Source organism: Lycium barbarum, chromosome 3 (genome assembly GCF_019175385.1).
Source record: "Lycium barbarum isolate Lr01 chromosome 3, ASM1917538v2, whole genome shotgun sequence".
Lineage (NCBI taxonomy): Eukaryota > Viridiplantae > Streptophyta > Magnoliopsida > Solanales > Solanaceae > Lycium > Lycium barbarum.
In genome coordinates this window covers 2,269,496-2,285,595 of record NC_083339.1, presented here as the reverse complement: position 1 = coordinate 2,285,595, position 16,100 = coordinate 2,269,496, and the positions used below count along the sequence as shown (strand labels likewise).

Here is a 16,100-nt window from a genome sequence, read left to right as displayed (position 1 = left end):
AGTCTCATCAAATCCTAAAATGTGAAACACAAAAAAACTAAACTAGACATTAATTTTTTTCTTAAAAAATAGAAATTATACCTCAAAAAGTTGCACTAAACTTTAAAAATAAACCAATAATAGCATAAACTATAAAAATCGTACCTCTAAATGCAAGTTTCCACTAATTTTCTTTTTTTTTTCATAATTTCCATCAAATCTAACAGACAATATTCAATAAATATGTAACGGAGATTAAAAATATTAGTTATTGACAAACTTAACGAACCAAAATGTTTAGTGCATACTTAAGGGACTTTCTTGAACAAACACTCAAACATAAGTGACCATGTTTGTCATTTTCTCAAGATAAATCAAGCATCTCCAACCTTCCAATTTTAACTCCATCACCGACATCAATAGTCAATATACATACAAAACACAAAAACATCAAAACAAATTAACAATGGAGGACAGTAATAATCCACCCATAAAACATAAAATTGTTTGTTTTATAGGCTACATAACAAAACTCCAAAATCTATGATAAATTCTTGAATTTTTAATCAACCCATCCGATTTTAATAGAGGTCCAAACACTAGTAAAGTTATACCTTTTCATTTCTTTACCCTCAAAGTACCCCAAACAATCCCATATTTTCCTCTGTGGGAATTATGATTTTGCTTTTGGGACATTCTTGGGTGTGCCTCCAATAAAAATGTCCCATTAAGTTTGAGGATAGGTTCAAAATAGTTACTTAAGTATTCACTTAGCAGTTTTGGTCCTTTAAATTTGTCAAAAGTTAACACTTTAGTCCCGATAAAATATTTATTGAACCCCGTTAGAATTGATGAAAATAATGAAAAAAAAATGTGTAACTATAAACACCAAAAAAGTCTGATTAAACTCTTAAATATGCAACACAAACTAAAAATATTTTCTTTAAAAAAAAAAAAAAGGAAAATTACACCCAACAAGCTGCACCAACATAAACTACACAAATTATACCTCTAGAGTTTCACTAATTTCCAATTTTTTCATAATTTCCGACAAATTTAGCAGCCAGAGTTCGATAGTATGACGACCATTAAAAGTGTTAACTTTAGCAAACCTAAAGGCTCAAAACTATTAAGTCCATATTTGAAGGACTATTTTGAACATACTCCCAAACATAAGGGACCATTTTTGTCATTTTCTCAAAATAAATCAACCACCTCCAACCTTCCATTTTTACTCCATCATCAATGCATTGTACACAAAAGCACCAAAACAATGGAGGACAACAATAATCCACCCAATAAACATAGAATTGTCTGTTGCATAGGTGATATTCATGGTCACATAACAAAACTCCAAAATATATGGTCAAATCTTGAATCTTTAATCAACCCTTGTGATTTCCAAACTGCCCTTATCATTTTCTTGGGTGATTATTGTGATAGAGGTTCAGATACTAGTAAAGTTATAGACTTTCTTATTTCTTTACCCTCAAAATACCCTAAACAATCTCATATTTTTCTTTGTGGTAATCATGATTTTGCATTTGGTGCATTCTTGGGTGTAATTCCAAGTCCACCTGATGGTTCTGAATTTTCAGAGACATGGAAAGAGTATGAAATGAATGAGCAAAGAGAAGGGTGGTATAAAGGTGAAGGCTTTTTTATTGTTATTATTATTATTATTACTCCGTTCGTTCTAATTTAAGTATCTTATTTTCCTTTTTGATTTGTCTCACAGTGCACATTTATATATTTAGTAAGTTAGATAATTCAAACCTGTACATTACAAGTTCATAACCACAAGATTCAAAGGGTATTTTAGTACATTAAATACATCGGCAAGATTCAAGAATCTCTTTTTTTTTCTTAAACGCCGTGCCTAGTCAAACTAGGACACTTAAATTGGGACGGAGGGAGTATTTTTCTTATTGCGTAGTTCCTTGTTTTTAGTAGTACTACTTAGTTATCACATAGTTTCTTATTCTTTCAATATGTATATTTTTAGCTTTTGCTCTATTTGTTTTGTATTATCTTGCTATTTTGCTGTTTTATTCTATTTTGAGCCGAGGTTATATCGGAAACAACCTCTCTACCTCTAAAGATAGGGGTAAGGTCATCCTACCCATTTCAGACCCCACTGGTGAGATTACACTAGTTATGTTGTTGTTTTTTTGTTATTTTTTAAATTTTTTTATTTTTGTTTTAGGTGAAGGATTTGAGAAAATGCATTTGCAAGGGAGGAGATGGGCTGGGAATCATACTGTTAAGTTTAATACTGCTAAGGGTATTGACTACAAAGGATCTATATATGATGCTGCACCTACTTTTGAGTCTTATGGTGTTCCCCATGGTTCTGCTGGTATGATTTCTTAATTTCCTTTCCTTTTTTGTTTTGTGGGTGTTTTGGATTTTGTCTGTTGAATGAGTTGCTAGTTCTGTGATGGACCAAAAATTGGAAGTTAGATATGACTTTGACTCCTGTTGTAGTTCTGAGTATGGTTTATTATGATAAGATCATTCTTTTTTGGGTGATCCGAAAGTCGGTCGGTTTTGGCCCCCTTTTTAGTAGTCTTTTTTGGCAGTCAGTGTTGGTTTTTAAGTCCATTCCGTTAGTTGGACAAAAGGTGCTCTACTTTAGCAAATTTAAGGGACTATAGATGCTCAGGGTCATATCTAAAGGACCAAAATAGACCTACTCCCATAGATAAGGGACAATTTTAGCTAAAAACTTGTATGATGAGCACTGTCGCCCCCCCCCCCCCCCCCCCCCCCCCCCAACACACACACATCTCTTAATATTATGGTTTCCTATTATGAACTTATGGACCAGTACTACCAAACAGTATGCCGATGAGGTTTGAAGGTACATGGTATTTGCAAATGATACTGTATTAATGGACTAAATCTAACTAGGGAGTTCTCCAGAAGTTGGAATTATTGATAAGCATGGTAGAGAATGAGGGTTTTAGGACTAGTGAAAGTAAGGCAAAGAGAAAAGGTTAGTATAAGTAGAAGCGAGACGGAATATAGTCACTCCAATTTTAGCGCCTCAAGAATGAAAGTGAAGTGAGATTAGGCCGGATTGTGGTGCTTGAAAGAAGACAATTCAGAAATGTAGGCACAATTTTTCCAGGAGAATAGCATGAACGATAAAGATGTAAGATTTTGAATTAAAATAGCATAATTGAAATAGAACAATAATATGGCAATTGGCTGGTTAAATATTCAAAAATTCTTCAGTTGGGAAATTGCTATGGCAATTGGCTGTTAAGAAGGATGTGTTATGGGTAAAATGGGTACATGAGGTGTATATGAAAGCTAATAGAGATATTTGGAGTCATGTCCCTCCTCAGGACTGTAGTTGGTATTGGAAGAAGTTGAACTCAATGAAGGAAATGATGAAACACTGGTACATTAGAGGAACATACAGGCTGACTAAGACCGGAGTGTACTCGGTTTCTAGTAGCTATATTTCTATGTTGGGTACCTTGACAAGATTGAGGGAGGCAGAACTACTGTGGAGTGCTGTAATGCTTCCTAAACACAGAGTAATTTTGTGGCTGGCTTATCAGGACAGACTGTTGACAAAAGAGAGATTGCAGAGGTTGAATATTCATGTGGATACTACTGAATGTTGTCTATGTGATGCAAATCAAATGGAGACTGCAAAGCATCTATTTGCAGAGTGCAATTGGAGTTCTGAGGTGAGGAATGCATTGGCTACATGGGCTGGAATTGTTTTACCAAAAAGGAATGCAAGGCAGAGCTTACAGTGGATAAAAAGCAGACATTGGAGGCAACTAAAGAAGGAGATTGCAGCTGCGCTATGTGGTGCCATCATTTACTACACTTGGCAAGCCCGAAACTGGAAAGTGTTTAGGCTTATAAATGTAAATAGTGAGTTTATAGTTGAACAGATAAAGAAGGAACTTAGGGAGAGACTGGGTAAGTTTGTTCAGTCTAGAAAAGCTAGAAATTGCCAAAGTTTGATTCAAAGGTTCTGTAGTTAGAAGTAAGTGTTGTAGCTCAAGCTATCGTTTTTTTTTTTTTTTTTTTTTTTGGGTTCTGAGGTCCAGCTGCTCTCTGCACTCTTCCTAGAAGGTGGTAGAGACACTGGATGCTCTTAGGTTGTATTCTTATTTTGTTGGTATATGGTAATATTCACAGTTGATTACCAAAAAAATTATGGAAGTGCTCTGAAGGGGAGCCTTTGCGTAACTGGTAAAGTTGCTGCCATGGAAATAGCCTCTTGCAGAAATGCAGGGTGAGACTGCGTACAATAGACCCTTGTGGTCCGGCCCTTCCCTGGACCCTGCGCATAACGGGAGCTTAGGTGCACTAATATGGAAGTGATATGTGATTGGAAGAGAACTAACAACGGTAAAGGCAATATCTATAGAACGCTTGTAAGGATGGTAATATTATGTGGGATGATGAGGCTCTAAAACCCAACATATCCACTAGATGAGTGTCGCAAAATTCAAGTGTTAAGAAGGATGTATGGCTATATAAGATTAGGCAAAAACTCGGGCATTGGATGCAAGTCACACAGAGATTATAAATCAGGAGAAATTGCATGAGATTATTTGACCACATTCTACACAAACCTTCATATGCACCAGCGTGTAGGTTCAACACTATGATAATTAAAGTTGGTGAAAGGGAATGAGTAGACTTAAATTCACACGGAGTGAATTGTCTCAAAAGACATACAATCTCTTAGAATCAATAAGGATTTATCTCAGACCAGAATAGAGGAGAAGCAAAGGATCTATATATAGGTGATATCAATTAGTTAGATTAGGTTTGGTTGTTATTGCACTAACATTAGGTTTGATATATGCTAGAAATCTTCTTATTCTAGTTAGGCTTTATGTCTGTGTAGAAATAAGTGTGAGAATTCAAAACCCTCTAATTTTAAAAGAACTCCTCAGTTACTTTTCAAGAAGTATCGAAATGAAGTAAGTTTCTATTTAGCAGAATGGTTACTAAGGATTTATATAATTGACTCCAACTAGTTGTAGCAATTGCTTGATTGAGTATTAATTTGCTATCCTGATTCAAAATCAGCAGATTTTGTGTATCAGAACCTTGATGGATCACTAAATCTGTTCTACTTTTGTCTGGTATCTTGTGTTTATTGGTGTTTGAAGGTGTTCACATCGTAAAGAAATGTGTAGCATTAAGTTTTTATTTTTCTCCGCTTCAAATATAGGTGTATATACACACAGCTTTTGTTGAGTAGGACTATTCCTTTTAATACAAGTGTTGTTCCTTCTTCTTGTGCTCAAAGATTGTTCCATTTTTCATATGGTGTTGGGTGGACCTGTTACTGGAAAGACTATGAGAATTCTTAATTCTGCCTATTGCAATGCTTCACATAACAGTTAAATTTTACTCTTTGCAGATCTTATGAAGGCAGTTCCTGATGAGCACAAGAAGTTCCTTGCCAATTTGGTTTGGATTCACGAAGAGGTAAGCTCTTTTGTCTTAACTATTCTTTCCCTTTCAACTTTTTTTTTTCTCTTTTCCTTTTACAAATTGTGCAAATAGTATCTCATTTTCAACTTTTTCCTTCCCTTAATCGATTGCTTATCTAAGAAAGACGTGCCTAAGTTTGTTTTATGCTAATAAATGAACTCAAAGAGTGCTTATTTATCATGTCATTACATAGCCAACATGCAACAATAACAGGATTTAAGATTTAAAAAGTTTGTTTTGTTATTTTGCTTTCTAGGACGATGTTTCCATAAAAACTGAGGAAGGAATTAGAAAGTGCAAACTAATTGCTGTTCATGCTGGCCTGGAGAAAAAGAAACCTGTTGAGCAGCAAATTCAAACCCTGAAAGCAAAGGACACAAGGATTCCTAAGGTGGAAGCCCTTAGTGGAAGGATGGATGTATGGGAAATTCCTCAGGTGACTTCTCTTTAGTGCTCCATTTACAGAATTTTCGATGTGTTTGTGTTCACTAGCTCGCAGATGTCAGTTAAACTAGTTGATGCCGCTAGTCTATGCTTTTTTTGAGAATGGTAATGTTGTATTCCTCAGTATTAAGGACATGCTGGAGACCTCCAAATATTTTGGGCCCAAAACAACAAGAGAAAACTATAGCAATTATAAAGAACCTAAAAAATCTTCTAACTGTTCAGCTTATTCTAAACCTTCCGCTTTACACCAAAAGTAAAAAATATTGATAAATTTCTCTTTGATTTTCTGGATTGAACTAGAAGTATCCTCAAAACATATGTTGTTTCTTTCTCTCCATGTTAACCACCATATGCAAGGTGGTATTATCTTCCACCATTCTTATCCAGCAGCGTAGGTCTGCCGTGTGTTCTGGCATTATCCATTTAGTTTGAGACATGCTGAGAAATAGAGACCATAACTGTGTCTATGTTGTTTGGACTCTTCAAAAATGCCGCTTACTATGTGTCGGATCCTTCAAAACTAGTACTGTTTTTTCCCCATATGTTCAAGGTTTGGTGGACAGAGTCACTCGGTACTTGTGCTGGTGGGAGGTATCAGATACCTCGTGAAATTAGGCAAGATGCCCGCAAACTGGCCCAGACATACAGTTATAACCAGTGCGCCTTTTTTTAAGAATGGTGAGTTTATTATGAAAAACAAACACCAAGGTGTTCAAAAGTATTTAGAGAGAGTTCTAAGGTGTGTCCCTGCCTATTTCTAAAGAGCGGCCCATGAGATCTATTATTGCTTCAGCTTCACCAGAGGTAGTGCATTTTTACAGGATCTGATAGGGGTGCCATAATATTTTTGAAGGATCCGAGCAACATAAGCTGCTCATCACTACATTATGTCTATGCTATCAAAGAAGATGGTAAATGGATTCTCCAACCAATACTGATTGTTGTTGCATTATTTTGTTAATAGGAACTGGCTAAAACTCCAACAATAATCGTAAGTGGCCACCATGCAAAATTACATATTGAAGGCCTAAGACTGGTAATAGATGAAGGTGGTGGATATGAAGATAAGCCAGTAGCTGCAGTAGTGCTTCCTTCAATGGAAATTGTACGCGATACTGATCGTTTGGTGAAATAGATTGCTGCACGGGAGAATGACTTTTTGATCAGCTATCAAAGTCTTGGACACCATATGTAGTATATTGGCTATGTATTAAGTCTTTACCTCTTATATTTTTCTTTGGCTAGACCTTGGTTGAATGTAGTCAGAGAATTTACACAATAAGCCTGTGTCGGACGAACTTCCAGGCCTGTAGAGAATCATATTATGTTGTAGATTCTCTACTTTTTGATATACTGCTTGTATATGGGAAATTTCCCATATTTAATGAAATTATGTACCGTATGACGCGCAGACCGAGTGAGTTTCCGCCGATCCAGATGTGTCAAAGATTGAGAAATCATTTACACGCCAAAACAAGTTATGTTTCACTTAGAATGTCAATTTAACTTATGCAAAGTAAAGTTTTGATGGTATGTCCTCTTTTAGCTTTGAATTTGTCAAAAAGTTTAGTTAATCTATTTAACGAACATTTAGGTTCTGAGCAATCTCATTTGTCTTTAACACTTCTTCTTTTCTAAAAGGAAAAAGCACAAACACTTTTTCTTTTCTGCGTAGTCTACCAAATTCCAGTACGCTGCAAAAACCAAAACAACCATTTTTGTTCTGACTCGAGCTCTCGAGGGAAGAAATGTATAAAACAAAATTTCAAGCCATGAAACTGCTGATAAGACTGTTCATCCCTTTCTGAGATATTGAGCTGAAAGCCACAGTGATTGCTTCACCAGCAACATGCTTTGCCAGATCGCAACCTCGTGCTGACAAATTTAAGATGAATGGTACTGATGGGGGAATAAAGTATTTGAGGTACAAAGAAAGCAAACATGAATATTAAAAAGACAAGAACCATCTAGTCGGACAAAAAAAGACTAATTTAAGCTCTAAAAAGCACTCATCTATGAAATGTTTTATTCGTGAAAAAATAACAGTACTAACGGGTATATCAACTGTAGAAAGATAATCCAAAGTGATTTAACTGAGATATATAGTCATAACAGAAAAAAGAAAAACTATTAAATACTCTTCTTACCTGCCCCCTCCCCCACCCCAGCTCCCCAAACATTTGGAGTGAAAGGATATTTTCTCGCAGGTTTCCTCTTCTCTTCTCCCCACAAAATTCGAACATCATGCGAACGGGGAAATTAGGAGAACAAATAACTAGCCAAGAAAGGAAGTTAGTCGGCTTCTGAACCAGATTCATCAAATAACTAGCCAAGAAAGGAAGTTAGTCGGCTTCTGAACCAGATTCATCAGAGCTTGAACCGGTGCCCTTATTATGGGCCGAGCCATTTGCCACAGCTCCTTTACTCTTTGTTTCCTTTGTATCTTCTTCATCTTCACTGTATTCACTTTCATAATCATCGTAATCATCTTCTTCTTCTTCCTCGTCCTCCTCAATTCCATCCTCCATGGCAGGAGTCTCATCTGCTGCGAAACCACCTCTTGTTCCAGCTCTGCTGCGTTTCATAACCTTCAACTTTATATTCGACTTTGCATCACAACCAATCCAAGAGTCACATAAGCAGAAAGAGCTCAAGTTATAATTTCCCTCAGCTGGAGCTTGGAACTTCCCCATTACCAGCCTCGAACCATTTTTCACTTTCTCGAGTGCTTCTTTAACGGCAACATTTATTTCCCTAGCACTTGCACCAGACCCTTCCTTTGACTCCTGGATCGTTTTCGATACAGCAATTATTGCTGTAGCGTCATCCATGAAGCTAACCTTCTGAGAGAGCCACACATCATTCGAAAATGAGTCCGCAAGCATCAGCCAGAAATTCTCTTCTTTGTCAAAAGGGAAATACGGACAATGTGGAAGGGCACGTATCAAGCCACTACCACGGTTTATAGTGACCCAAGCATGCATGGTAACAATGTCACCCTCTTGAATTCCTTCCTCACCCTCTGTCTCGCATGTGATATCAATTGTCACCGAAGGCATCATCTCAAGAACCATCTCCACATCGTAGGATTCAGCACTGGAGAACCCAGCAACCTGAGTCAGCAGATCTGCACGTTCGTCCGGTGTCATGTCACGGAAGTCTTGAAATGTCCGAACTTTCTGTGCATAGAAGAAGGCGTTAGGAATATTCAAAACAAAAGGCTTCACTTGGCAAAGCCCGTGCAAATACTTTGAGTAAGAGGCAGATGTGTTTAGAAAGTTTGAGGAAGAGATGAAAAGCAATCATTGCAACCTTTCTCGCAATCTTTTTAACAACAGCCTCGCTAAAGTGTGGCAGCTGCAAAAATGGTGCATACCCTTCACTGGATGCACCTGCTGCTTTCCTTGCGCTGAGAGGTACTGCCTGAATCATTAACAGTAAAATGAGTCAAAAATTTTCTGGAAGTGTCAGTAAGGGGTCATTAACGAGATGTTTCATCTCTACTGATATGTAACCCCATGGAGCTTGAGGAGCCCAGAACAGTTAAGAGCGACATCTGATCTATAAGTCTATTAGCATTCAAAGCAATTCATTAACAGAAAAATGTGTTAGAAATGAGAGTAGGAAAGAAAAACCAATTGTGCCGGCAATGTGCGTAAATGATTTTGAGTAGAATATTGGACTTTCTAGGTCCTCAACCTATTAAAAAGGAAAGGAAGCAGCATCCAACTCCAAAACAAACAGCTATTGGAAGTCCAAATTTTGTGCACAAAAAACTCGTCAAAACAACTGAGAGAAATAAAATGAAGGCTGACAAAACATTCATCTTATTATCCTAATACATGAATCTCAACAATATTTGACGGAAAACAAGAATAAGCAGTGATGCCCGTATGAATGTATCCATGACTATGCCTTCAGAAAATATGATCAGAATACTTTTAAGTTTCAGATACAAACGTAGAGCCGACAGAGGATGATTGCAGTCAAAATGATGGTCAATGTACACAAGATGATATTCAATAAGTTTATCATGAAATTAAGTTACTTTTCTTGCGTTCTGCAGGAATAGGGAAAAAGAGAAGAAAATGATAAGAAATATGATAAGATGGAATGAGCACAGTTGCGCATAATAGATGCAGAAACTAGTGATGATCTCTCAGAAGGGTACTGGCCCTCTAGAAAACCTAACCTGAACAACACTCTGAGACAGTTCCACCACTCCTATTGCAGGTCTTAGCCATCCATGCCCCATGGGAGGGCGTGGAATAATAGCCATCTGCATGCAACAAGACAAACTCCTTCCGTTACCATAGCAACTAATATTATGTTAAGCAACAAAACAAACATGACATATGGACTTGATACAGATTAAAAGAACGGAGCACAAGAAGAAAAAAAGCTAAGCATTCTTATCCTTAGGTTAAATAATGCTATTGCCCCTCCTCTCTCCCATGCACAGCTCAAAAAAACACAAACAATTTGGAAGTCTCTGAACAATCTAACAGCAAGCCACTGTTTAAACCATTACGAGACATTACTTGCGTGACACTGCATTTCAGCTTCATTTCCCAGACACTAAATATTACCATGTCTTCACAATTTTAGGATGTGCCTATTTTTTTTGACATACTAGTGCATTATCCTCCTTCCCCTCCCTCGGTCTTCTTTCTCCTATTTTTTCTTACTATATGTGTTATTTTATTTTGTAGTTAGCTATGCTCCAGATATTTGTTGATTTATTATGGTTACTTCATATAGTAACTAGAGTGATACTGAAATGAATCAAGTTGTTTCTAAACCCCAGTGTAGTAGATGTCACTAAATTTGAAAGGGCTTCAGGCATATGTCCAATTATCCAACTACAAGTCCATTATATGATGCAAAAGAAGTGAATTAATTCACATGATTGAAGCCCATGCAATTTAATTCAGGACTGGACTTAGATATTAGAATTAGCATCTGGCTTAGTATTATATATTTACTTATGGTATTATTCGAATTCTTTATACATGCAAGGATTGTGGAATATGTGTTTAGAACTTTTTTTGGCAATAGGGAACATTGAATATTTTTTTTATCAAGTAATGAAACATTGAATATTTCTTACGGCACCTTTTTCTTGATTAATGCTCTGGGAATTGTATCCACTAAATACAGTATCATAATTCACAGTGTCCTCTAATCTTCGATTTTTTTTGAGTCGTTAATACGACGAACCTTTTCTTTGGGTGGGATCAGTCAGCTATACCATGAACATTTAGGCCAATAGCCATGCTGAAGATAATAACATAATGGTATTCCCCTTCAACCCCTTTTAAAACAGCTCGTCGTCCAATATATATTTTCCAACTTGTAAGTGAAAAATCTCACTATCTAATGACAGTTACCTTACCACATATACCATGCAAGAAGTAAATGAAACGCAGCACCGACAGTAACCTTATCAAAAAAAAAAATCCAGCACTAACAGTAGTAATAAGACTACAAACAGAACGAATGGTGATACCTTCATCAATTCTTCCAGAAGCCGAGGTGCGAGTTCAAGCACGCGTTTGAAATCACGCTGTAAAGTTGGAGACAAGGCTGCCGTCTCACGTGTCAATTGGGCTTGAAGCAACAATTCAGTCTGCAAGCAGAGAAGCACTTCTAGCTTATTCTTTTTTTTTTAATTTCACTGGGTTGTTGTTGTTAATTACCAAAAAAAAGGACAGTTGTGACGAAGCTTTTGGACCTTGGAAATAGAAGAGAGAGCACACATACCTTTACTAAAGCAGGATGCTGCTTCCAAAACTTAGCCTGTTCTTGCCGAATATTCTTAAGATCCAAATTTAGCTCACTTCTAACTAAGACAAATAGTCTCTGCAGAGGTTCTTCGTCAGACCGACGAACAGGAATATCCATGAATTCAGAAGCCTTAATGAAAACATCCAGGACCTTGCTGCATCATTGAAGTAATATTACTAAGAGACAGAATGGAGTAAATAAAAGCAACATTATCCGTGAAAGCAAAGACTACCGCATAGTAGAAGGGGAGAGAGAACTATCTGGTTGAAGAAGATAAAGTGGAAATCAAAACATGCCTATGCAACTATTATATTTCGACAACATTTCAGCGAGCAAATGTGAATTTTCAATATTATGAAGCAATCTACAAACTTAAGTGTGTATATCCTTAAGAAGAAAGTCAAATAGACTATTTCTCTCACATACCTTGGAGCTAAAGAAGGTTTCATTAAGTGGTAATATGCGGCTAATGTCGAGTGCATGACATAGTTTCCAGTATACTTTGACGACCTAGACAAGTATATAACAGAAATTGTCAAGGGCAGAATTATACAGACTCCAACAATTCCAAGCAACAGTATTCCTTCGGATGCTCCGTCAATGTTTAGAAGGAATTGAGGGAGGGCAATGCCCATTTGAAGCCCCTGCAGGAAGCACAAAAAGAGAGGAAAAAAAAAGATTCATTAAAAATGAGTACATTCCTCATAAATGAAATGATCATGTCTCGGACGAAAAAGCAGAATAATTAGATGTTCGCATTTCCATGTCCTCCTATCCCTCACATCCACAGGACGATGATAGAAGTGAATTACCTGCCGTCCATCGGGATGGCCATATTTTTCAAAATTTTCCCTAGATACAGGATCTGTCAGAGCCTGATAAGCCTTTGAGATGAATTCAACGAAGTATGAGTGTGCCTCTGCAATAGAAGAGACAACAGTCATGGCCAAGTGGCTGCCAATATAGCTCGTCACAGTAATACCTAGATGTGAACACATGATAGCTCTGGGTTCAACCTGGATCTGGATTTTTATCGGGATGATACTGAATGGAAAGTCTCCGATATGCCTTCTTTATTTCAGAGTCTGAAGCTCCATGTTCCAGTCCAAGAATACTGAATGGCTCAAATATTTCAACCTACACAGTAAAATGTTTAAACTGAGCACAAGCACCATCTCCATTGATAAGAAGTCATAAGAAAACAAACCACGATAAAAGGGACATCCAAGAGGGCAGTATGAAGGTTGATAAAGATGGTGCTTATGTTATGATAATGTGTTTTTATGACCGATGGAACTTGAATTTATCCATATATATATATATATATATATATATATGAACATGAGAATTTGACAACAACAACATACCCAGTGTAATCCCACAAGTGGGGTCTAGGGAGGGTAAGATGTACGCAGACCTTACCTCAACCTTTATGGGGTAGAGAGGCTGTTTCCGATAGACCCTCGGCTCAAAAGAAACTAAGTCAATGTAGGATTGCAAGAGAAATAAGACAGAAATATATCAAGATACCAAACAAATGAAGCAACACATCGTACTACACACATAAGGTTAAAGATCTACACGATACCAAAATAATACTACTAAGGCAAGGAGAAAACGAGATGGAAAAGCTATCCCCCCACCTCTCTCTCCCACATCGCAACATGAGAATTTGACATCAGTAAGAAATACCTCATTGCTTGTGTAAGTAAAACATTTATGATATGTGAACTCGAAGACTTACAAATATGACCAATGGAAACAAACACTAAAAAACTTAAGAACACAAGTGTTGTACTATTGAAGACAGCACTAGATTCAAGAACATGCAAACACTATCTTATAAAAATAAAACCAAATTGAATCCTATTTAAAGAAGGCTTAAAAGCACCAGAACACCTAAAATGGGCTGATAAATTTGCACATATAGATGAAAAAACATCGCATTTTCTGCAACTATTACTAACAATAGTATTTTTGTCCACTTAAGGAGTTCTTGGAAAAAGGTTGCCACACACTTGCATTACCAACAAAGATATGGCTATAGAGTTTAAGAAAAAAGAACCAGATAAACAGCAAGTACCTCAGTGCTGATATGCTTGATGTAATAAACAAGAACAGCCATGACGACCCACAACAGTACGAGGGTCAGATTACTGTATGTTGAGAAGTTTGAAATCTGAAAATCAGAAGGAAAAATAAATAAATAAATCCGTTTACAGAATTAACTTCAATATAAAAAAACCCAGTAACTAGGCTATACGGAAACTTGCCCGCCTGAATATGGATTTGTGATACTTCCCAGATCGAACGCAAACCGAACACTGGCAGTTGATTTTGGCAGCCTTCTTCTTGAAAGCACCAAATAAATTGACTATAGTGTAAGGAACTAATGGCAGAGCCATTAAAGTCAAGACAAAAATGGGGAAAAGTGCGCTGTTCTCTTCAGAAGCCCCCATATTGAATTTCTCTTATAATTTAGCAAATATGTTCCTGAAATGGTGATTCCTATTAGAGTACGATAAAGGGCTCAAACCAGCCTTAATAAATAATTTGAAAATTTTATATACTTCGAACCAAACTTTCTCAAACTCTGCCTTATATCATGACAAGTTCAGCTAAGCTGAACTAAGCTTGATATACTACTGAAATGGTTGTTTCCATTGAGCATAACTCATCAAATATAAGATCACGACAGCCTCCAATTCAAGGACAGAACAGTGGTTCAAAACTGCAGAACCAAACATTAACTGCAAAATTGTATATATTGGTTCAACTTCAAGTACTTTCATCATGAGAACTTCAGCTAAGCAGAACTATGCCGAGTGCAATTCTGATCCATCAACAACAAGCTAGCACGATGATACCGAATTGCAGAAGTTTGACATCAACTTTTAATAGATTGTCTATTCGAACTTTATCAATACTTATTTACCCTCACAAAATGAGCTAAAAAAAGTATTCTATCAATTCATCGTAAAATGCTTACATATCCTCCAATTCAATGGAAAAAACTTGCAACAATTGAACAGCAATTGCTAAACTCATGCATATTTTCGTTTCGAACTTCATAAATACGTATTCACTCTCACAAAATGAGCTAAGAAAAGGTACTTTGAGTACTCCTGAAAATGGTGGATCTCGATTCACCAAAAAATGCTCACTCATCCTCCAATTAAATGGAAAAAAACTTGCATAAATTGAACAGCACTTGCTAAATTCATGCATATTCTCGTTTCGAACTTCATCAATCTTACTACATGTTAAAAATGAAAAAGAGCTCGATATTGAAGATCAATTTATCATTTCACACAGATTTTCGATTCAACAATTACGAATTACATATTCATCACTTAAAAACTTCACCTATTTGTTTGCCCTAGCAAAATTGCATCAAGTAGAAATGAAAAAATGCTATTATTTGCTTGACCTAGAAAAACAACATCATATAGAAATCGAGCAGCAATTCCTAAATTCACTCTATTTATTAACCCTAGCAAAATTGCATTAGATAGAAATGAAAAAAATGCTATTTATTTTCCCTAGCAAAACTACATCATATAGAAATTGAACAGCAATTGCTAAATTCATGCTAATTTTGGTTTTGAACTTCATCAATCTTACTATCAATTCATCATTTCACACATATCGATTCAAAAATATAGGAATTAGGAAAAACACAGATAAATTTTATATTAGCGATACACAGTTCAAAATTCGATATATTATCAGTTCAAACAGATATTCGGTTAAAAAAATTATCAATTGCATGTATTCATCACGAAAAAAAAAAACAGCAGCTATTTATTTGCCCTAGCAAAACTACATCATATAGAAATTGAACAGCAATTGCTAAATTCAGCTATTTGTTTGCCCTAGCATTTCAGCTATTTATAGAAATGAAGCGAATGAAGGAAATTGACTTACTATAAATACAGATCGGCGATGTTGTATCTCGACGGAATATTCGCCGGAGATTAGGTGGCTTTAAAATTGAGCTAAATTTTGGATCGGCTATTACAACAGTTTGCTTTCTACTCAAGTAGCATAACGGTTTTTATATCATTTGCTATTATAACCTCACAATTTACCTTTATTGTTCAATTTATCTCAAAAGCTTCCTTAATATATGTTCTCACCCCAAGACTATTGTTTGATTGACTTTGACAGTCCAAAATTTGATCTCTTCTTACACATTTTTCGACTTAATTTCTAATATTAATTATTTTTTGGGGGAAAGGGTCAAAAATGCCCCTCTACTTTGAAAAAAGGGTTAAAAATATCCTCCGTTATAAATTTGAGTTGAAAATACTTCACTCGTCATTAAAGTTTTCAAATATATATTCCTGTCTTAACGGAAATTCTCAAATCCCCCAAAGTAACACGATTTTATTTTTAAACCCGAT

The 16,100-nt window shown here is 36.2% G+C and overlaps 2 protein-coding genes across 3 annotated transcripts; one reads left to right on the top strand and one right to left on the bottom strand.

The window, feature by feature from the left end:
- The first annotated feature begins 1,207 nt into the window (after window positions 1–1,207).
- LOC132629899 (tyrosine-protein phosphatase RLPH2-like) lies at window positions 1,208–7,318 on the top strand. Its single transcript, XM_060345309.1, has 5 exons — window positions 1,208–1,628; window positions 2,186–2,338; window positions 5,387–5,454; window positions 5,717–5,896; window positions 6,872–7,318. The coding sequence occupies exons 1-5, from the start codon at window positions 1,253–1,255 to the stop codon at window positions 7,040–7,042; spliced, it is 948 nt and encodes a 315-aa protein (XP_060201292.1). The 5' UTR covers window positions 1,208–1,252; the 3' UTR covers window positions 7,043–7,318.
- A 407-nt stretch (window positions 7,319–7,725) lies between these two features.
- On the bottom strand, window positions 7,726–15,777 carry LOC132629898 (dnaJ protein ERDJ2-like). 2 transcript variants are annotated; one of them, XM_060345308.1, is made up of 12 exons: window positions 15,622–15,741; window positions 14,265–14,444; window positions 13,968–14,187; window positions 13,778–13,873; window positions 12,711–12,831; window positions 12,507–12,613; window positions 12,121–12,338; window positions 11,671–11,848; window positions 11,417–11,536; window positions 10,100–10,186; window positions 9,220–9,330; window positions 7,726–9,086 (listed from the first exon to the last, which is right to left on the bottom strand). In XM_060345308.1, exons 3-12 carry the CDS (start codon window positions 14,151–14,153, stop codon window positions 8,250–8,252), a joined length of 2,061 nt encoding a protein of 686 aa, XP_060201291.1. In that variant the 5' UTR covers window positions 14,154–14,187; window positions 14,265–14,444; window positions 15,622–15,741; the 3' UTR covers window positions 7,726–8,249. The 2 variants fall into 2 exon arrangements, with proteins under 2 accessions (XP_060201291.1, XP_060201290.1); XM_060345307.1 differs by lacking the exon at window positions 14,265–14,444 and having other exon boundaries at window positions 15,622–15,777.
- Between the last annotated feature and the right edge of the window lie 323 nt (window positions 15,778–16,100).

What these genes read in the sequence shown, in the direction of transcription:
- LOC132629899 (XM_060345309.1), top strand. Translation starts at nt 1,253, where the DNA reads ATGGAGGACAACAATAATCCACCCAATAAACATAGAATTGTCTGTTGC. An exon ending in AAGAGAAGGGTGGTATAAAG is followed by an intron (nt 1,629 to 2,185) that starts GTGAAGGCTTTT and finishes TTTTTGTTTTAG; the next exon opens with GTGAAGGATTTGAGAAAATG. An exon ending in TGGTTTGGATTCACGAAGAG is followed by an intron (nt 5,455 to 5,716) that starts GTAAGCTCTTTT and finishes TTTGCTTTCTAG; the next exon opens with GACGATGTTTCCATAAAAAC.
- LOC132629898 (XM_060345307.1), bottom strand. Translation starts at nt 14,153, where the DNA reads ATGGGGGCTTCTGAAGAGAACAGCGCACTTTTCCCCATTTTTGTCTTG. An exon ending in ACAAATCCATATTCAGGCGG is followed by an intron (nt 13,874 to 13,967) that starts GCAAGTTTCCGT and finishes TCTGATTTTCAG; the next exon opens with ATTTCAAACTTCTCAACATA. An exon ending in TTCTGGAAGAATTGATGAAG is followed by an intron (nt 10,187 to 11,416) that starts GTATCACCATTC and finishes TGTTGCATGCAG; the next exon opens with ATGGCTATTATTCCACGCCC.